The following is a 23,876-nucleotide window of genomic DNA, read 5'->3' as shown; positions in this document are numbered from 1 at the left end:
AGTTAATCTTAGTCGTTGATTAGGGACTTAATCTCGGCTGTTGAATTGTCAATGGGAAGAGTATAAGTGGAGGCTTGAGGGTCACTCGGAGAACACACCAAGTTGATCAAGAATTCGATTTTCTGGGGCAGGGCTTGCTGAGGAAATCGAAGGAGTGATCAGAGTTGCAGTTGAGGGGCAGCGAATACAGAAGCAGAGAGGGTACCAGGAGCATCAGTGCAGAAGTTGGGAGGGGGTTGACGCAAAGCGATTTAGAGGCCACGCAGAAGCAGCCAGAGGCCACGCAGAGGCAGAGACTCCAGAGGTTGACGCAGGGATAGTTGGGGCGACGTTGGGCCAGAGAGGTTGACACAGACCCTAGAGGCTGACGTTGGGAGATTTCGTGGGGCAGATTGGAGCTGAGAGCTGTGGGATTGTACATTTGGGGTTTTTAGCCAAAATATTTGTTTCTGACTGAGAGGTACTACTACCGAGAGCATTCTCTGTTGGGTGAGCCATTTCTGGCACCCATATTGTATTCTAAAACTGCTTAATAATAAAACCCTCAGATAGTTGCACGGTTTTCCCGCATTGGGTTTTTCCGGGGACATTAGTCCAAAAATAACAGTGTCACTTGTGTGCTTGTTTTTCCTTCAGTTGATGATCTGTATGTGTCGAGCATGTACTTGTATTTATTTTCAGTATTGACATGGTAAATAACTTGTTAATTAATAGAACAAGTAGGAGGAAATAAATCAGAAAGTACATGAAGGGTTTCTAACAGATAGACTTTGAAATTCCAACAATTTATTATTTACAACTTGATTATATTATTAATAATATGAAATCATCATTGCCATACTATAACAACTTTTACGACTTTTTCATTGTAAATTAATGCAAAATGACTTGGTTTCCTTCATATATAAAGAGGGAATTCATTTTTATTGGATCAAAATCACACACTCATCTCTCTTTTCTTGAGTGAGTGTGTACTAGATCTTTTCTTTTCTTCTCTTAGGTGTAATGGATGAATAGTGGCGCAAATTGTCTAGAGGAAATTTTTGCATGGAGAGACTATCTTGTGGATTAATGAAGTGATTATTGCTTGAATTGTGCAAGTTTAATGTTATCTTCTTCCATTTTGTATGTTATTTTCTGAAATTAGGGTTTATCTTGTGTCATGTTAGAAGTGCAATATCTTTTATGAACTCTTTTTTCTATGTAACTACGCAAAATTTGTAATTCAAAAATCCATCAAAGGAACTTCTTTTCATATATCGTTTGACCTTAAATATCTTATGAAAGAAGTTGCCAAGGTTTTTGTAATATTCCTAATGGAAATTTTACAATGAAATATCTCCAAATCCACAAACTTGCCAAGATTTTATTAATAATAGTGTTGTGGTACAAATGAGTTGGAGAAAATGCACCAGGGCCTACACAAGGCAAGCTACAAGCACCAGGTGATGAATACAAGAAAGCTCAACAACTATAATAGCAAACCCCTCTAGAAAACTGCGTCGCTGCTCCAAAACTGCACCGCTTCTTGACTTCACCCCTTGATTTTCCCACTCTAGAGTGCCCAAAAAATTCTATAAAATTAGGAGAGTGCTCCTTGCCCAAAACCTAGAAAAACCTAAAAGGGGTTTGGCCTATCTCAAAGCCAAAGTTGAACCCACAAAATGGTGCAAATTCCCCAGCTAACTAGCAATTCGCCCTACTATAAGAATTAGGAATTCAGGGCCGAATATCACCTGAAAAATTCTGTAAAATTATCTATAGACTCCTCTTAATAAACCCACAAAAATCTAGAAAGGGTTTTGGCTAAATCCACCAATCCCTGGTGACCCCCAATAAGCGCAAATTGCCCAATTAGGCCAGAAAACGCCCCACAAAACTAATACTGTTGAATTAATCCCAAATCCACCATTGGAAATCTCTCCCAACTTCAGCTAAATTCTCCCTTGATTTGAATACCTCCAATCTCTGACCTTTATCTCTCCTCAACCTCTATTCCTCCAGCCCTGTGCACTTCCAGAAATGTAGAATTTCAGCCCCAAGAATTCTCTCAACTCAGCCCTGCTAATCACCACAAAATCTTCGGCTAAATTAGGGGAAAAACCCTACAAATCCTTCGGTGTTCTACTTCTTCGTAATTGATCTCCCCACAAGCAATTTGAACCACTTCTGCACCTTGGAAGAAAAACATACCAGCTGAAATAACTTGCAAATATGCCCAATGGAAACTCTAAATTGAGCTCCCCAAATTGCCTCACTAGGGAGACACTCGAAGTTCTCCGAAATGAGGGTGGAATTCCCGCTCGAAAATTCCTTGTGTTGAACAACATGGTTGTCTTGGCTAAGCAGCTCAAGAGAACTAATGTTGAATTGTCAAATGATCAAAGATACCAAATGGAGGCCTCCAAGCTCTATTTATAATTGCTAGTCCTCTCCCTTGGTGGTCCCCACCTTCCACTAATAAAATATTACTTTGTCGCCATTCTTCATTAAAATAATAATTTCCACCTTTCTCCACAAAATAAGATTTTCTCCTTTTTATTTAATATCTCCAAAAATTGGCAAAACTCCTTAGTGAATTTTGCACTCACAAAAATTGGGAACATTACAGTCTTCCTCGCCAAAAATTGCTTGTCTTCAAGCAATATCCTACTGCTCCAAACGTTGGCCTAGCCAATGCCAAGGTCCCAAATGTGCCACTGAACCACTCCTCGTTGTTGAAAATCCTGCCATACTAGTGACAATCCCCATGTCAACAGCGAATCACCAGATTCCAATGGAATATCTGAATGATCTCCCCCTGTAGAAAGCAACTTACCCCTGAGGGTAGATGAACCGCCAAATCTTGTTGTACCCGGATCCCATGCTAGTCTCAGAAGGGTGCCACCATGTTGACGCTGCGCCACTCTGACTATGACAAACTTCCCATCATGCTCAGACTGTATCCTCCCCTCCTGAAACCTGATGGTGGGATATCTGTGAAGGCCAAGCTTATCCTGCCCAGGCATCTCCATGATGTCAATGTCTACCCATCCACTATCAATCTCAATCCTGGGCAACAATAGGATAAATCTACCTCGCCATACAATGGAGGTTTCAACAATCTCCCATGCGTCACACCCAAGGTGAACTAGATCACTCTCTCCCATGAACCTACTCATCACAGAATGGAGTGTCCTATCAATCAACTCAATCCCTCGATCCCATAACCAAACCTGTTGCAGCATAGCTCTAACAACTATTGGAATATGTTTGTTCCTCATCCCTAATCCCTGAATGAAACCGACATATAGGCCCCATATATCATGAAAAAATATGATGCATGCTAAATTGCCCTGTGCCTGCCGTTGCGTAGTACCGATGACTGTTGGAAGCCACATGTGCCAAATAACTACCCCCTGAAGGCAACCAATAGATGGGTATCTGATACTCGCAATCGACTCAGTGTATGCAGACCCATCCCACTCCTGCCAACCATCACCACTGAGTCTACCATCCGCCCTCTCGATAATGTGCCAATACAATGTCTGGAGGTCGGACACATACTGGAAAGTTGCCTCAATCATACACAGTATCCTTTGCTCATGCATGGTCCTGACATGCCCTGTGGAAAGAGTGACACATGTCTCCCTCGTGACCTACTCCCAAGGCGTAGGCTCACTGATGAACGATATGCCACCCCTACAGATGATCACCTCATCCCCCAACCTGTGGTTGTCAACTCGTGCACCGACCCAATGCCACCACTGAGAATTCTCTCCCCTATTGCGTTGAGTGTCATCTTGATATCTCGGGTGAGCTCCCTGTCCCCAGCTACTCATGCCCAGAGTGTCAAAGGACAACAACCAAATCGTTTATGCTTATAAGTGATGTATAAGAAGGACAAGCATGTGAGTCCCCACGAATACCATCGAGTATCGCTCATCTGCACCCCTATCGATCCTGGGTGAAGTACACCCAAAGGTATGCCTGGTGTCCCTGTCCATAAGTCTCCTTAGAGGCAACCCTCCAAGACCTCGTTGTGCAGCACCATATGCCCTGCATCCAACCAACTATCGCTGTAGTCCTAGACCTGGCACTGTACCCTGCAGCCTATCCCTGTACACCACTGGTCTCGTATCCTGCCTGTGTCACTGTATCTGGCTCTCCCCACGTGTACGCGATGCAATGTGAGTCGCTCAATGCAAGCCAACATGCTAAATCAAACGACTAGGCATCTCCATGCTCCTCTGCGGGCCACTTCTCTCATCACTGCATACCTCTATACAACCCTGGATGCTAGGTTCTCAAATTGGCTCTGTAAGCATCAGGTCGCATCCCTCTACATAAGGCTGGACTCTGCGGCATATCCTTGTGCACCCCTGGGTACCACTACCTATTGTCGTACCACCCTGTATCATATGCCATCCTGCATGTGCCAACGCATCCACCACTCTATTAGTAATCCCTCCATGATGTGGGCTACATCTCCCCATCTTCCCTGAAAGACCTGAGCGGTCTAACTCCTCACATGCCAATGGGAATGACACTATTGTGTCTATCCTCAGTAGCTCCAGTGTCCAATATACCAATGAGAGAGCACCATCTCCATGTAATGCCCTATCTGGTGGTCTGTCGATGCCACCTCCTCCTACTAGCTCCTGCAAGAGTAGGCTAATTAGCTTGTGACTCCATGCACAATCAATATGCCATGACAACTCATGAAATTTTCCTACTCCACCGCCAATCCATCCTATCACTAGTGTTGTCAGGAACTCTTAAGGGGATATGAAAAGGTGTGTGCACCCAACCACCAAATCCATCACGTAGCTGCTACCATGACCTACCGACTCCACAATGTGATGGAGAATCCCACTTGGATACCAACAATAGTCTGGCCCTCGACCCCCTCTGGTAATCCACAGCCTCCGCGGAGCTATGGCCATGGATGCATCTAACCTCCTAGCCAACTCCACCAGATACCAACTCAATATCTCTCGCATCCAACCCCAAGGGAAGGATTGAGAGCATAAACTCCCATATATGGAACTAACCCTCAATCCTGCCAAGGATGCACCCTGCGCAACTCATGTTGCCTCATCTCACCATCCTAGTCAACACATAAAATATGTCGAGGTGACTCTGCCTCTCCCTCTCCAATGTGTAGTGGTAACTTGCTAGTGCTATCAGCCTGTAATGTATGAGTAGGGTTGCCCCATTGCTCCAATGGGCACTCCAACTGAACCATTAGGGAACCCAATTGTTCCCCAACGCGAGTCAATTTGGTCGCTGACACAGCACAAACCACTCTCATGCCCTCCAACTCCTCGTTATGTTGTAGAATGGCCTCTCGAATTGTCGTGGCCTTCTTTCTCAAACTAGAAGGCTAGCTCGGAACTGATGAAACTATGGAGGGTTGTTATCCTCTGTAAAATCGGTCTCCACTCTGGACCCCTCCATCTCTTCTGGTACCTTCTCATTGACAAGTATGCCTTCAGGCACCTCATCAACCTGTTGTGGGCGGCCATTGTCTAGAAACTAGGTCATAGCACTAGGTACCTCATCAACTGTTGGCATCTCATCAATAGATGGCCCTCTGAGTGTATGCTCTACTCCCTCAACCGAGGTGTCAGTTGGAGCTACCAAAGAGGCCTCCAACAATGGTGACTCCTGTGCCACACCGGGTATATCGATGTGCCCCTCACCATCCTGCGTGTCCTCCTGCTCAACCTCCTCCTCGAGCTTCTGACATCTAAAGCCCGATCTCCACCAACAGAAATGCCTCCTAGTCTCATCCTCTAGCTTTCCTCATCCTATCCACTCCCTTTGAGGGGGTCTGGTGTCCTTTCGATCAAATCTCTCCACGAGCCTCTGTGTGAACTCTTTGTAGGATGTGATACGTACATGACCCAAAGGGATTAGCCCTCGGTACCACCATTCCATAGCATCTCCATCCATGTGCAAAGTGGCATGTCTAATAGCGTCTGCCTCCCTCATGGGGTTTAGCCAGAAATATGTGTCCAATTCTTGTACCCATTTTCTGATAAAACTCCTAACTTAACCATCAAAGTGGGTGAGGGTCATTTTTCTCTCAACGATACTCACTCTCCCTTGAGCCATGGATTTGTCTATAGTTCACCCTTCACATTGCATACATACCAAAATCTTCCATAATCTTGCTGGCTACTCCACAACTGGCCAAGATCATGCTCTGATACCACTATAATATTCCTAATGTAAATTTTACAATGATAACAAAGTCATGCAAAGATAATAACAGATAATTTTTCAAAAATGCATACACATAAACTAGAAATATTTCCAAATCCACAAACTCGCCAAGATTTTATTAATAATAGTGTTGTGGTACAAATGAGTTGGAGAAAATGCACCTGGGCTTGCACAAGGCAAGCTACAAGCACCAAGTGATGAATACAAGAAAGCTCAACAACTATAATAGCAAGCTCCTCTAGAAAATTGTGTTGCTGCTCCAAAATTGCACTGCTTCTTGACTTCGCCCCCTGATTTTCCCACTCTAGAGTGCCCAGAAAATTCTATAAAATTAGGAGAGTGCTCCTTGCCCAAAACCCAGAAAAAACCCATAAAAGGTTTGGCCTATCTCCAAGCCAAAGTTGAACCCACAAAATGGTGCAAATTCCCCAGCTAACTAGCAATTCGCCCTGCTATAAGAATTAGGATTTCAAGTCTAAATATCGCCCGAAAAATTCTGTAAAATTATCTATAGACTCCTCTCAATAAACCCACAAAAACCCAGAAAGGGTTTTGGTTGAATCCACCAATCCCCGGTGACCCCCAATAAGTGCAAATTGCCCAATTTGGCCAAAAAACGCCCCACAAAACTAATACTGTTGAATTAAGCCCAAATCCACCACTGGAAATCTCTCCCAACTTTGGCTAAATTCTCCCCTGAGGAATACCTCCAATCTCCGACCTTTATCTCTCCTCAACCTCTATTCCTCCAACCCCTGTGCACTTCCAGAAATGTAGAATTTCGGCCCCAAGAATTCTCTCAACTCAGCCCTGCTAATCACCACAAAATCTCCGGCTAAATTAGGGGAAAAACCCTGCAAATCCTTCGGTGTTCTACTTCTTCGTAATTGATCTCCCCACAAGCAATTTGAACCACTTCTGCACCCTGGAAGAAAAACATATCAGGTAAAATAACTTGCAAATATGTCGAATGGAAACTCTAAATTGAGCTCCCCAAATTGCCTCACGAGGAACACACTCGAAGTTCTCCGAAATGAGGGTGGAATTCCCACTTGGAAATACCTTGTGCTGAATAGCACGGTTGTCTTGGCTAAGCAGCTCAATGTTGATTTGTGGTAGCATCGGATGTGCTCTAGCCATGAAAATTCGTGGAGAGGCTAAAATACATGAGATCTCCAAGACCCAGAAATGGTTTGGGGAAATTCCAACCGATTAGAGAGATATTAAAATAATTAATATTTTTAATGGAGTTCCAAAGTCTAAAAGGAAAATTAAAATATTAATGGGTATTAATATAAAACTGTGTGAGAAGGTTCTAAATGACATGGATCAAGCCAAATCTAATCTTAACCATTGATTAGAGACTTAATTTCGGTCATTGAAGACTCAACAGGAAAAGTATAAGAGGGGGCTTGAGGGTCAATTGGAGATACACCAAGATTGATCAGTCAGTTCGATTTTTTGAAGCGATGTTTGCTGAGAAAATTCGAACAAGTGATCTGAGTTGCAGCGAGGGGTAGTGAGTACATAGCAGAGAGGCAAAGATAGTGCCAGAGGGTCAACGCAATGATTAAGGAGGCTACGCAGAGGCAGCTAGAGACTACGCAGAGCCTGAGGGGCCTGCATGGGTGACACAGAGGGCCAGAGAGTTGACGCAGAGAGGTAGAAGGTTGACGCAGAGGGTTCTAGAGCTACGCAGAGCTAGCAGGGCTGAAGTAGAGCCTTGGAGAAGCGCTAGAAGGATTTTTGTGGAGCGGACTAGTGCTGAGAAGCTGAATATCTATCTCTGAGAAGAGGTATTACTGTCGTGTAAAAATCTCTGTTCAGTGAGCCAATTTTGCACCCTAGTTGTACTCAAGAAATCTGCATAATAATAAAACTGCATAATAATAAAACCCTCAGAACTGTTGCACCGGTTTTCCTGCATTGGGTTTTTCCAGGGACGATTGTCCAAAAATAATGGTTTCCCTTGTGTTTTTGTCTAGTATTTCAGTTGTTGATCTGTAGATGAGTTAAGGTTGCATTTGTGTTTATTTTCAGTATTTATATGCATAAATAACTTGTTAAGGAATAAACAAGTAGGTGAAATAAACTAGATAATGCAGTAGGGATTTCTAATGGGTAACATTTAGAAATTTCAACACTCAAGAAAACTAATGTTGAATTGTCAAACGATCAAAAATACCAAATAGAGGCCTCCGGGCTCTATTTATAATTGCTAGTCCTCTCCCTTGGTGGTCCCCACCTTCCACTAATAAAATATTACTTTGCCACCATTCTTCATTAAAATAATAATTTCCACTTTTCTCCCACAAAATGATATTTTCTCCATTCTATTTAATATCACCAAAAATTGGCAAAACTCTTTATTGAATTTTGCACTCACAAAAATTGGGAACATTACAGTTTCTAAGATAAACAAATTAGGTTCCACCCTCTCTATCCACGTTCTTTCATTATTGACTTCGCCTTCATTGATTCCATTGCTCAATTGAATAGAGGCACTAGTCTAGTTGTGGGATCATCTTTTTAAATCTCTTTTTTCCTCAATTTTTGGTTGCTGGGGTTAGGGCTTGGTTTAAATTTGCATTTAATAACATTTACATTCCTATATGTTATTGCCCTTTAGGTGTAAATTGCATTTATTAATATTTCGAAAGCAAAATATAACATTTATTGCATATTTTCACCCCAAATTTAAGGCTGACATCTAGGGTTTATATTGTTGTTCTATGCATTGTGAACCATTAAAAACTTGAAGTTGACCTATCCTTTGCTTACCTCTTTAATAGCCTTCAATCCTTTGATGATCTCATTATTTATAGTTATTTTTTGGCTATCATAAGGTTTTGCATGTGGTAAATCTGCCCAGTTTGAAACCCTAAGTTACAACATCTTTTCCTTAGTTTACTGGGGTTGGTGGAAAGAGTACTTGAACACTTGTAGCTTTTATACTGGGCTCCAAGGTTTTGTTGATACCTTCTCCCATAACCATTAGACCCTTATCACCCTTGAATCCTCCTTTATTAAGGACATTTCTAGATGGTTTACCTAGAAACTCCTTGGAGAAACATTTGGCTTGGAACCCTAGTCATTTAATCTCTAAGCCTGGCAAAGGGAAGCCTCCCTTGTGAGGATAATATCTTACCACAACCACAGGAGAAAGGCCATTGAGGTGATAGTGATAGCTAATCTCTTTGTTGCTATATAGACCTAGATTACCTAGTGAGGCTTTGTACTCGGCCTGCTAGATTTTGCGGTAAAAGGTCCATGGTCCTCCTCTCATCCAAAGATAACATTTCAGAAAACTCTTTCAATCCACCAGCAAACCAATTAGATTTTAGGCTACCTATGGGTCCCACGACACATGGGTGCCTGGGTGTGTCCAAAACGTGGCTGGGAATCACTGAAACGCATTGGAAATGCCACCAACTATACCATACTAAGTTTCCAAATCATGATATACATACGGTACAGTGTACAATGTTTCCAAGGCAGTTCATACCTGATTCAACGTTTTTGAACATTGTGGGTTCTGGAAGGCTGCCTAGATAAGCATTTCATTCAACATAAGTTGAAACTGAACCTTGTATTCATTACCTCTTTCATAATGGATCATAAATCCTATCATGCATCATTCTCTCTTGTTCTATCTCGTTGTTATTATTATTATAATTTTATTAGTGTGCATACAATAGAGAAGGTTTCTACAACTAATTAAACTTTGCATGTCCTCACAATGACATTGACCAGTGCTCAGTGGATGGTCAGGAGGTCCAAGGCCACAAACACTAGATACTAAAGAAAAATTTGTCAAAAGTGGGGTGTCTGTTGAAGTTATATCATATAAAATTTGTCTTTTTCTTCTCGCCCTTTTCATGTTCCAGAACATGATTAAAAATAGGATTTCCCAAAGAAGAATATTACCAACTGTAAAAGCTTAACTAAAGAAAATTACAAAGCGTAATCATAAAACTTATTGGACTCCAATATTGGCTATCACTCAGAGAGCACACACACCTTTCACCATTCAAAGTTCAAACAACTCAAAATGACAACTTTAACAGAGTAAGTTTAACAGTCATTTTCAACAACATATCAACTATCATAAAGTGAGCAAACCTTTTACGCCCAGCTTTGCTGCTTTCATGTCCCCTTGCTGATCTACTACTAGTATCAGTATTATGATCCATAGCTACTACCCCACCTGCAAGTTCCCTTTCTGCACAAGCAAAACAAGTTAAATTCAGTTGTGAAATAGGCTTGCACAAGCGATCGTGTTGAAAATCAAGTGCCAGCTATGACTCTCAAAACCATAGAATGCAGCGAAAAAATAAGGAACAAAGTATTTTCCCTCACATTCCCAAACATCATATTTAAAAGACAAGATTTTTCTCAAGTTGTTTTCATTTTGTCACTCGTTTCCTTCCTTTTCTCCTTTTCCCGAACCCCCAAAACCAAGACATTAGCCAACGGTTAAGAGAGATACCACGCCGGAGATCATCATCAAACTTTTTCATATACTTATCCAAGCGCTGAATATGTCCGTCTACCTACAAAGTACCACATTAAAATTAGATTTCCATAATAATTAAGATTCATATAAACAGTCTTCTGTGCTTGTTACAATGAAGCACTAAGGTAATGCAAAGAAATAACAGCACTATAGCAAAAATGTCAGAGATGAAACTACACACTAATAATACAATTTGTGAACTGAACAAGAAAAACCATTTGTATGCAGTGATGCAAGATTAACAGAAGACCATTTGACAAATCAGCAGTAATTAGATTGATAGCAGATACATAGTCTATACTATGAAAAAGATATGGAAGTATATGGAAACCCGTAATATTCCTATTTGGAAATACCTCCAGTTCTACCCAATGTTAATGAGTTTGTTAAATTTGGTCTTGGTGGGATTTTTGTCAAAAAGTGGGTTAGTGACTGTTGTAGGTGCACTTTCGTAATTTATTTCCAATTACACATACACAGTGAACAACATTTGATAGGAAAATACTTCAAACTGATATAAACTGATTTATTTCATACCCAGAAACATAGATAATGCTGATATGAGTTTATGAAGCAATGAATATGAATACGGGAGGCCTTATATTAAGTCAAAATAACAGTGAATAACAAATAGAGGAATCTGATATAAATTGCAGCAGTGAATCTCCCCTTTATGTATTCAGTCCTTGAGGATATCAGCAATAGAAGCTACAGGAGTTCAATCCCTTTATACATTAAACAACAACCACACTACAGCCATGTATACGCTCTGAGAAGCTAATTGGGTGACTGATTTATACGCTCAGCAACACTGGTAACCAGAACTCATGCCTTTGGGCACAAATACATATATATCTATATATATATATATATAGAGATAGATATAACAGCTTCCCTTCTGACTGATATAAATCTGGTCCCTCTGATACCACTGGGATTTTGTGACTGATAAACTCAAGGAATGAAGGAAACGTCCAACCAATATTGCAGAAATTTACCATTGTTAGGATGCAATTAGTCCCTCTTCGAACAAAGCTAATGAAGGGCTCATTTTTGCTGGAATGTATTAGTTTTCAGAGAGAGAAACAGCCCTTTAACAAATCTGGAAATACTTTTTAAAAACCCACTCTCCAGCTGAGCGAATAGCAAAGAGATGCCCAATTCGGCCTTAAGGAAATTAACACAATCTCTGGGTACAATTTAATCTCTGAATGATAAATGAAATAGGATTAGATTGCTCTTCAAACTCGGTCCTCTTGAAAGGCTAACTCGGCCCCTTCAACAAGAGACAAATTCGGCCCTCATTAAATACTTGAAGCACAATATAAATCGTCCTCCCACACTTGCTAATTCAGTCTGAAACTCGTCCCCCTTTTTTTGCTCTGCTTCCAACTTGAAAGATAACTTGTCCCTCTTAGAAGATGATATAGTCCTGCAAATAAATTAAAATTTCACAATGTCGGAGCACCTACAAACAATTGAATTATATGCTGGAGATTCTCTGCAATATCCACCAGTGGAAGATCTGAAATAATCTTCCCAACAAGCTAACTAGGGTGGAACTTGAAGTCCACCGAAATGAGCTAATGAGTTTCGTATGAAACTCTTGAAACTTGCTTGAGTTTCGTCACAATGTCAAATAGAAATGATAGAATAGAATGGCTTTGCAATTGAGTTCCTCCTTTTATAATTCGTCATGGAGCCAACCTCTAGGTTCTAGATTCTCCCTTTTTCCTTATTATTTTATTGGTGGGGGCCATTTTCCACTTTTTGCCATCATTGAAATAAAATAATAATTTGCCGTGATTTCCAATAAAATAATAATTTCCTCCCTTCTCCAATAAAATATTATTTTGCGGCCATTTCATTAAAATAATGATTTTCCTTCCTCCTCCAATAAAATATTATTTTGCCACCATCCCATTAAAATAATAATTTCTCCCTTCCCTCACAAAATAATATTTCCCGTTTCTAATATTTCCAAAATTTTGCAAAACTCCCAAGTGATTTTTGTATGCACAGAAAATGGGGACATCACAAAACACCAAGTTATGTAGCAATGCAAGGTTATGAGCAAGAGCAGCAAATTTTGAAATAAAATGAGTACAGTATCACAATATGGATAGCCAGTGAAATAAGGGGGAGCATACAATCACTTAAAGGCTAAAAAAAGTATAATGATGAAGCTAAGTCACATGACACGAGGACACGAAACACGGAGGACACGTAAATACGAGTATTCAATACGAAACGTAGCGACCTGGAAACAGGACATGGGGGACACGTTTTATATATATTTAATAAAATATATATATGTATATATAGATAGATATATATATATATATACCGAAATATAGTTTTTTATCCATATCAAATTGCAGGTTGCAGCTTATCTAATCAAATTAAAATATAATTACTTCTCAAAGTTCATAGTTCACTTTAAAAAAATAAATAGAATCAAAATTTACTATTTAGAAATTAGAATGTGATATGCTTGGTCTTGATTCTTGAATATTCAATGTTCATTGTTCATGTACAACTTACAAGCACATAAGAAACTACTAAGTACTTACTACTAACTATAAATTTAGAACTTAAATATTAAAACCATAAAATGCAGATTTTCCATTAAGTCATCAAAATCAAAATGTATCATTGTTCAGTGTTTACAACAATGTTGCATTAATCGTTATCGGGATAATATCGATGCGAAGAAAAAATCGGAAAAAATCGTAATTATCGGGAAATAATCGGAAATAATCAGGAAAAAATCGTTTGGTACAAAAATATTCATTTTTATTCAATTTTTTTAATATCTAAACCATCTACAACATAAAATAAATACATTGACACATAAATATGATAAAAGAACTAATATATAAGATGTTTAATATCATTTCTAGTGCTAAAATCACACATAACATTGAATCATGTCCTGAATAGTAAGTCCTAACTCTTGAGTCCCAACTTAGCCTAAAAATATCAACAAAAAATATAATAATGTATCTCATCATGTCACAATGTCATATACAATAAAATGTAGAAAATAACTAAAGTCTAATCCTATTGATTTCCTCTGCCCCTCTTGAGAGAAAATGCCACAGCTTTCCCTTTCCCTCTAGATGTAGATGCTGGCGCTGGTGGAGTTGGCAATGGAGTTTGCTATGCTCTAGAAGCTGAAGAACTAGAAGTAGGAGCTATAGGAGGTAGACCACGTCCTCTACTGGTGGCAGGGGTAGCCTGGGCAGGTGGTGTCACCTGGAAACATTACAATCTCCCAATCCTGAAATCCTGAAAAACTAATAAGTCTGCTGCATTTTGAATGAAATCTAAAATTCTACTTTCTCCATATGAAATCCAATGAGGCCGGAACCACTCTCAAACATCCTGAGTCATTTCATGGTAATGTTAAAAATTTAAGTAAAAGGATGAAAATGAAGATTAAGGAGAATGTCACTTTTACTTTAAGAATTTAACATTAGCATGAATAGCATATCAATACTAGGGCCTAGAGCTGCCCCACTCAAAAATTATTTGTTTCTTTCAAAAAAAATTGTAGCTTATGCAAGCAACGTTTTCTATCAATGGAATACGTGTTTTCCAGATGCAGGACACGACGAAAACTGGCAAATACATTTTACATTTTACAAGACACGATGAAAAATGTTTTCGACACGTTTTAGGGCCGTTTTCATGTCCGGCACGTAAAATACGGGACACGGGACCTTGGAGGACGTGTCCTGTGACTTAGTGATGAAGGAATTCCCTCTTATAATGATTCAAAGGCATACATTTCTAAGAGAGGAAAGTCCCAGAAATTGAAACTCATTTTATATAGCGAAGAGTTTGTCTTGCAACAACTAGAGGATGATGAAATAAATGCGCAGTGATCAAGTGAAACACATATTAAACTTCCTTCGAGTAGCCCATAACTGAAAGAAGCAAGCAACAAAAGAGCCTATCCAGAAACCCATTAAAAGGTTAGGTCCATCATTGGAGTGGAGAAATTAAAAGCCAAAGAAACGACTTAATATCGAAGAGTTAATATCAACTTGGTCGAGCTGCATGTTTCCAAGTTTTCTAAGGAATCTTGTGCTTGATCAAATATGTTTTACAGTTACATAATACAGACCTTCTCAGTAGAACAACAAATTTTGCACTCTGGAAATGAAATCATAAGCTTTGGTATTTATATAGAAGTAAACTATATTAATGCCCAGAAGACTAAAGTTAGTCTATGGCACTCGTTGGAAACACTGAGAGGGGGGATAAATCAGTATTTCACTTTTCTTTACAATTTAGTATCAAAAGAATTAACCAGTAATGTCACACAAGATATATAAATGAACAATTTATTTATATTAGAGGGAAGCTACAACTGGAAGGGCTACAACCCCAAGATTTACCATCTCCCACTGGAAGGAACACAAGATATATAAATGAACAATTATATTAAAGGGAAGCTACAACTGGAAGGGCTACAACCCCAATATTTACCATCTCCCACTGGAAGGAGGTGATAACCTCCTAAAGGAAGCTACAACATCCTTCCCTAGCACCACCTTGCAACCCTTTAGAATAACTTCCTGGTCTCCTATACCAGGGGTAATGACCCAAATACAACAATATACAATCATTGTTATCTCTGCCTGAACATATTCAATTTCCAGTACTGCTCTAGCAAGTTTGCCACTGTAATTTTGACCTCAAATGCAACAAATTGATTCTAGGTCATAGCTCCAGATGACTGCTTATATGTGCCAAGGATAACTTCAAAGTTCTGTTCAACAATGGCTTCAAGGTCTGTTCAAAATGACTTCAATGCCTGCTTAAGAATGAGTTCAAGGTATGCTTTAGATTAAGCAAAGATTTGTTTTGCCATAAGATGATCTAGAAAACAGCTCTCACTCTGCCTCATATCAGTCTCCAAAAGACCAAGAATCTATGCCTTAGTTATAACCCTGAAACAATCTTGGATTTGCCTTAAAACACCCTGAAATACAGAAGGACAAGTTGAAAATGTGAAAATTTCTGAATCTAACACATCAGAAACCCCTATTGCAATATCTAGTTTATTATCTCCTACTTGTTCTTTACATTAACAAGTTATTTATATGCATAAATATCGAAATAAACACAATTGCAGCCTTCACAAACATATAGATCAGCAACTGAAATAAACTAAGACAACACAAGGGACACCGTTATTTTTGGACAATCGTCCCCGGAAAAACCCAAAGCGGGAAAACCCGTGCAGCATATAGAGGGTTTTATTATTAAGCAAATTCTAAATACAACTAAGATGCCAAAAATGGCTCACCCTTCAGGGAATTTCCTTGGCAGCAATACCTCTATCCAAAGACAAATATTCCAGCTGATCAGTAACCGGATGAACGGTCCCACATCAACTCTGACTGTTCCTTGTGCTGGACAACGAAAGATGCTCCACGCACTCTCTGGAACTGCGTCACCCTCTTAGGGATTGTGTCACCCTCTCTGGTTTAGCGTCAGCCAATCAGCTCTCAGTTTGTCCTACTGGATCACCTCTGAAGTCCGTTGCGTCAACTGCGTCAGCCTCTATGGCTTCTGCGTCAACCTCTTGGCCCTCCTGCGTCCTCTGCGTTGGCCTCCTCAGCTTCTACGTCAACCCTTGTTGCCTTTGCGCCAGCCTTCCTAGGCTCTTGGTTGCCTCTTCCGGCACTCTAATGCCTCTCTAATATGTATTTCCCGACCTCCTACCGAGTTGCCCCTCACTGCAACTGATCACTTGTTCGATTTCCTCAGCAAACCACACCCCAGAAAATCAAACTGACTGATTTCTCAAGTTTCTTGGTGTATCTCCAACTGACCCTCAAGCCTCCTCTTATACTTTTCCTGTTGATGATTCAACGGCCGAGATTAAGTGCCTAATCAATGGCTAAGATTAGATTTGACTTGATCCTAGTTATTTAGAACTTTCTCATCCTTATTATATTAATACACATTAATATTTTAATTTTCCTAAGTTTAGACTTAGGGTCTCATTAAAAATATTAATTATTTTAGTATCTCTCCATCCGGGTGGAATTTCCCCAAACGATTTCTGGGTCTTGGAGATTTTATGTGCCTTAGCCTCTCCACCAATTTTCATCGCTAGAGCACATCCGATGCTACCAAAAATCAACTAAAAGGACACTGAAAAGATGCCTTAGAACCCTGAATCTTGATCAGAGATTTAGCATGAGGAATGGGTCCAAAATTCGGCCCCTGAGATAGCCACATTATGCTACAAGAAGAGGCCTCAGGTGGGCCAAAACTGGCCTCAAGGAAGAGCTAACACAAGCCAGAAAGTACCCCCAAAAACATATCACAGTGTGCCTCAAAAGAACTCCGGTTTTAGCCTTAGGATGAACTTGTTGATTTCATATAGGGTCTTCTATCCAAGTAATTCTAATGATTTAGTCCACTTTCACATACTTATCCATTATTTCATCATCAAACAATTACACAAAAGGCATCGACAATATAATAATTGTAGGATCATGAAGAAACAGCCACACAAAGAACACAAGATATTTACCCTGGGAAAACCCACACGAGGTAAAAGCCCAACAATCCTCTCCTTAGAGAATGAATTCAACAAGACATCAAAGTCATAGACAAACTGACCAGCAAGACGATTGGTCCAACAATGCACCAAGAAGCCATGTCAACCCTCCAAAATAGCATCTTCAAATCTTGTTCAAAGGCTCAGTCAAAGTCTCTCTCCTCCACAGTAAATTCGAACTTCTCCACAGAATATTCAGCCCCGTCTGGTCACACGTGCGAGTAGCAGAGAGATCATATTCCACATGTGCGAGATATCTTCTTCTTCCTCTAGCTTCAATCTTCTTTTCTTTGTCCTTCTTCACATAAGGGAGCAAAATATATCTTTTGATGATGAGATCCAAATTTCTCAATGAAGAATATCAAGTGACCTTATATATAGTCTCTTTGGGGGCTTAATAGGTGCCTCTTTAGGGTTGAGCAGACTTGACAGGGAGGAGGGCCGACTTGGTCTTCTTGTGGAGCCATAAACCGAAATTTAAAATTCAAATTTTCTTTTTGAGAAGGTCATGAAGAACAAGCCTTCTAATTTTCTTTTGACAAGTACATAGAGAATATAATTTCTCTTTTGAGCATGAAGAACATGTTTTATAAGTACATTAATGATAAAAATATTAATTACAAAAACCGACTGTTGTCGCGCAGATTGACACGACAACGCTCAGACCGGGGGCTGTCACTCTGATCCCCGATCCCTCCGTTTAAGCCTGTCTCCCGCAGCTAAGGGGGTTAGTCCCTGTGAGATGATGAGACCAACTGTCAACCAGTTGGTTGGGAGACACGAGACACTATATGAAAAGCACTAGATGGATTTGATTAATTTAGCAGACCAGTGCCTTAAAAGATGATTACTTGTTAAATGATATAAAAATATGGACCATGAACAGCATTCAAAAGCAAGATATCTGTTAAAACTACAAAGCCTTGTAATGACCAAACCTCAACAATGATATCCAAATTTTGATCAATGCTTTAAACAACAGCAAAATTAAGAATCATTAACCAGATATCAATTTCGTATCTCGACTTGAAAATTTTAGATCTCAGCGTGAAAGATATAACATGAAAAACCACTGAAACTGGCAAAACTAATTTTCCACAAAATTTTAATATTTTTTTTTCAAAATTTTTTAAATCTTTTTTCAATTTTTTATTTTTCAATATTATAAAAATCTATAAAGAAAAAGAAAATGACTAACTATAAAATTTAAAATCTAACAAAATATAACTAACGCTAACACATTAAAAATTTAACTAAAACAAATCTAAATAAAACAAAAATTAAATCAAAATCTAATTAAAACTAAGTCTAAACAAATCCTTTTTATTTTTTTATTTTTTATATCTTTATGAATCTACATAAAAAAAATGAAACTATTTCAAAAGAATTAAAATCTAAATGACATACGATTTGAAATATAACAGAAAAATAAAAAAAAAGAAACTAATCCAAACCCAAATCTAAAGCTACGTATGACCTTTATGAATACGCTTGACCTTAACGAATTTATATTCAAAGGGAAAGATCGAAATTAAAAAAAAAAAACATGGTTCGAAACTTCGTATAAACCCTATGCCAAAGCAAAACCAAACGTAACTTAGAACGAAAATTCCACTGCGCGTAGAACACCATACCTCTGCGCGTTAAAGCAGGATCGATTTCATTGACAGAACACGTAAAAAAAAAATTCAGTGCGATAGAAGGGAAAACGAAGAACCGGTTGATGCTTACCGAAGATACGCAACGGATTCGGAAATCACGTGGGCAGATTTGAGGATCGGCCTTTTTTACCTGGCTGAGGAATCCGGCTTTTGAATGATTTCTCCAGTGAACTGACTGAAGACCGATGCTGGAGCTCTCACTGTTAACGTTTTGCCACCTCCACGCACAATGCAGCGAAGGGATTTGACAGCGGATGGATAAATGCCAGAAGTCGTGAACGTTTCCTGGTCCGATTTGATCGCCTCAATATGTCACCAGCAGCGCTCAGACAACAAACTCCCACAGTCGACGGCGGCAATGATGTTTAACGCAGGCGTGTGAAGTTTATTTCGAACGAGTTTCCTTCCTTGGAACTGTTGGCAGCCTGAAATCTATTGCATATGCTTTGCAGTTTCATGTGTGGATCAAAGGAGGGATTTACAAATGCGTGGAGAAGTTTGGACAATCACGGAGAAAAAAACGAAAGTGCATGAGGAGCTCAGGGATGACGCAGATCGGATTTGTAGTATTTGAAGGCAGGCAAAAACGTGCTTAACGGATATATGAAACCCAGTGCAGTATGCAAGAGTTATAATGATCATTGCAATCCGTATGTGCAGCAACAAGGATTCTGCAAGCAACTTGATCCTCTGAGTGTGGAAAAACTATGGCTACTGGCGAAATAGGGTACGGAATAATGGCCTTGGAACCTGAAAAAGACAAAATCACCCAAGAATAATACATACATAAAACCAAGATCAAAACCCTAATCAAAACTGCATAAAGCAAAAAATCTAAAACCCTAGATCAAAAAAAATTTGAAACCCTAAGACAGCTAAATAATTACAGATTTGGCCCCTTAACAGCGAGATTTAGCAGTAAGCACAGATATATTTTAAAGAAAAGAAATTTCAGATTGTCACTGTGAAAAACTTCAGAAAATCTCTCATGCAGATCAGAAAAATAAAACTGAATGATAGACCCAGGATCAAATCCAACTGGGCTCAGCAAAAAATGCTTGCGGGAGTTGGCTGGTTCAGCCGAGAACTTCCCCGAACGCCCACAAAATTCCTTCAGAAAATGCTTTCTGCACAGCTCAAAACAACCATCAGTAAAGAGGGCAAAAATGCTGCTAGATCTCAGGAAGTAATGGAGATACCTGCCATTACTTCAGAAACCCTAACAGCACCCAAACCCTAGCAAGTGAACAAGATACCTGTGCTCACAATACTCTACAAAAAGCTATTATTAACGGCTGAAAATAACATATGCAGAAAATTAAACAATCTCACAGCATTTCAAGAGAGTAACACCAGCAAGATATGGACCCCAAAGTCTTCTTTTATTAACCAGAAACAGATTTACAAGAGAGCTTCTTCAGTATCAGACTCACAGATCCAATGATCTGAAATGACCACCTAAGACCCTATATAAAGGAAATGATCCCAACGGCTAGTTCGAATGATCCATGTAGAAATGATCTCGACCGTTGATGAGGATCAAGACATCTCTTGATCTCATCCGTCGATTTATTCACTTAAAATATTATTATTTTATTAGTTAGGGTTTTTGCTTTATTTTTTTAATTTTTTATTATTTTTTATTTATTTCATTTTTTAATTTTAAAATTTTTTAATTTTTTATTATTTTTTATTTATTTCATTTTTTAAATTTTTAAATTTTTAAATTTTTAAATTTTTTATTATTTATTATTTTATTTTTATTTTTATTTTTTTTTTAAATTTCTTAATTTTTTTTTATTTTATTATTTTATTTCATTTTTTAAATGGATCATCGAACTAAGCCTTTGGAAACATCACCTAGGACCTAGGACTTAGGACTCACGAGGGGATTTAAAACATTTTCAACCCTCAAGACACATTTCATGATGACTTTTTACAATTTACATCTCAAGGGGACAAACCCACTTAATACAGACCCTCACAAAACACCCAGTTCTGCAACACAATTATAATCTAGCAGATCAACACACTAGGATTCTCCTAAAGTTCTAATGACAAAATCTATCCCGGCTTTGGGGTCAGGTTTGAAGGAAAACTCTGTCGATCCATGGATCGGTGAGACAAAAAACCTTCCGGGACGTAGATTACCACTAGAAAGTTAGGTCCACCTAGGCAATTCACATACACGACTCATATCTGCTAAGATTATTTACAATTAATACATGCAGACTGGGTTTACAATTAGATTGATCAAGCTGCTGATGACTGTTGGATGGCACGGACACGCTGATCAGGTGCTGCCCCTTTCTTGCAAAGAAAAAGGGGGGTGTACTGCATGGGTAGTTGACCGGTAGAGGTCAACATCTGGCTCTACTTGGGGACACGTTGCTGCTTGCAGGAATGTGAGAATCCAGAATCTGCATCCATACAACACAAAAATAAGTAGCGTCCATCCAAAATCATCATATACATTAAGCACCGAAAAGAAAAAAGCTCTTCATTTATTAACTATCTAAAGCAGAAATGAAAAATGCGGAAAAACAAGGAGTAGGGTTAGAAATACGATACAAAAGATGCCCCACGGCATCAGATGTGTTCAATATAGTGCATACTGAGCATTTGCCTGCTTTCAGGCAAATCTGTCGGCTGCTTGTCGGATGTACCATGTCCAATTTTGCATATGGTAGGACTCTTTCCTATCCGAAAATCAAGCTGCTCACGGCCGTCTGATGCATCAAATCTTCTTCTTATTTTCTCTCTTACGTTTTTTCATTCTGGCAGGTTGAATTACTGATGACCTGGAACTTTCTGTTTCAAAACTATCAGATGAAGTATGCGTGATATGTCTTTCTTTAGCCTGCATCTGATCTTTATCATTCTTAAGTCTATCCGGATCACCTTCAATTAACCATCTTTCAATCGAATCAATAACCTCCTCATAATAAGATGGAACTTGTTGCAGCACATGAGAAGGCTCCTGATCTATTGATGTCACCTGGTTTCTTTCATCTTCCAGTTGCTGAAACCTTTGAACCTGTATTCTAATGGCATCCATCTGTCTAGAGTGTTCAACCTTTATATCACCGATTTGTCTGGCATGATGTTCTTCCATGTCTTTTATTACTTTAACATTCTTTTCCTTTATGTCCATCAAGTAATGCTGCATGAAATTTATTTCTTCTTTATGATTCGCTTGCATGTCAGCCAACTGATTATTATGATTGAACGTCATGATAGTCATTTCCTCTTCCATAGTTAGTAACTTGTTTTGCATAGAGTCAATTTCCCTATCATGATCAGCTTTCATGGTCACCATATTTTCCTCTAAGACTGACATCTTGCTATGCATGTTTCCAATTTCTGTTTCATATTTAGTTTTCATGGCCTCAATTTCTTTAGCATGCTGATTTTGCGTGACCTCAATCTCCCTATTACGTTTTTCCAGGTGGGTGCATAAAGTTTTCACATCATTTACATAATTAGTTTGATTGATTTCCATATTTCTCACCAGCATCATTAGATCTCGTAAAATTTGTTTTTGCTCTCCCCTTTCATTGTCATTTGTCCCTGATTTTTCACTATCATGAACTTGATCTGCAATATTTCCGGTGGATGACACATTCTGACATGATGAATCTTCTTGGGATCTTTCAGCTGGACCTCTTATTAAATTACTTTCATTCTGTTGCACAATTTTAGAGGCAGAAGGCAAGCTGTTTGGACTATCATATCTATCTTTAAAAGCATTGAGAATGTCTTGTAAAGAAGTGAAAAAATCATTAGGAAAATTATTAAACCAATTCAAGGCATCACCCTCTAAAGAATGGACAGATAGACGCATCTTGAAATCTTCATGATTATATTGAGGAAATCTACAATATAAGATCATTACACAAGTAAACATGTTTAAATGCGGTTTAACAGTGACCGAATCACCACCCGAGAACTTAAATAATTTAGAAATGGCCTCTTTCGAAAGATCATGGAGATTATCAGTAAAATGACATGGTTTACTTGAATAATCCATGATGAACAGTAAGGGATCAAATGGATGATAGAAAGAGATTTCTGCTCAAGAAAATTAAGAGATGAAAGAAGTGGAGTCGCCACTTGAACAATGAATCTGATTCTAGGATCCAAAAAGTAATCACAAGCAGATATGAGGGAAGCTTCTTGTCTGGAAAAAATGAGAAAGTGGAGTCGCCACCCAAACAAGAAACACAACAAGAGACACTGATAAGGCAAATGAAAGATCCAAATGATAACCCAAAGGTTGAATCTGCCAGCTCAAATGAGAGATGAGAAAGATGAGAAGATGAGTGTCGATGAAACTCCAGGAACAGAAAAACTCTATCCCCGGCAACGGCGCCAAAAAATGTTGGCGCTGTCGGGCCAGATGAAAAGATAAAAATGAGAAGGAAGATTGTCGTTGAAACGCCGAGAAAAAATATCCCCGGCAACGGCGCCAAAAATATTGGCGTTGCCGGCTCAAACGAATGATAAACAGATGAACGATGAATGATGAAAAGATGTTGAAACACCAAGGACAGAAAAACTCTATCCCCGGCAACGGCGCCAAAAAATGTTGTTGCGCAGATTGACACGACAACGCTCAGACAGGGGGTTGTCACTCTGATCCCCGATCCCTCCGTTTAAGCCTGTCTCTCGCGGCTAAGGGGGGTAGTCCCTGTGAGATGATGAGACCAACTGTCAACCAGTTGGTTGGGAGACACGAGACACTATATGAAAAGCACTAGATGGATTTGATTAATTTAGCAGACCAGTTCCTTAAAAGATGATTACTTGTTAAATGATATAAAAATATGGACCATGAACAGCATTCAAAAGCAAGATATCTGTTAAAACTACAAAGCCTTGTAATGACCAAACCTCAACAATG

The 23,876-nt window shown here is 39.1% G+C and overlaps 1 protein-coding gene across 2 annotated transcripts in view; it reads right to left on the bottom strand.

The window, feature by feature from the left end:
• LOC149218002 (PHD finger protein ING1-like) overlaps positions 1-23,876 on the bottom strand; it is a 253,195-nt gene that overhangs the window by 113,691 nt on the left and 115,628 nt on the right. For both annotated transcript variants that reach the window (XM_089383726.1, XM_089383725.1), the window contains exons 4-5: positions 10,700-10,763; positions 10,333-10,432 (exon numbers count right to left, since the gene is read on the bottom strand). In XM_089383726.1, the coding sequence (XP_089239852.1) occupies positions 10,333-10,432; positions 10,700-10,763 (164 nt within the window). The remainder of the gene's footprint in view (positions 1-10,332; positions 10,433-10,699; positions 10,764-23,876) is intronic.

Source organism: Pinus tabuliformis, chromosome Q (genome assembly GCF_031772625.1).
Source record: "Pinus tabuliformis cultivar Carrire ecotype Pingquan chromosome Q, CPIR1, whole genome shotgun sequence".
In the NCBI taxonomy this organism is placed as follows: domain Eukaryota; kingdom Viridiplantae; phylum Streptophyta; class Pinopsida; order Pinales; family Pinaceae; genus Pinus; species Pinus tabuliformis.
Note: the sequence above shows the minus strand (reverse complement) of the source record. Positions and strands in the feature narration are given on the sequence as shown.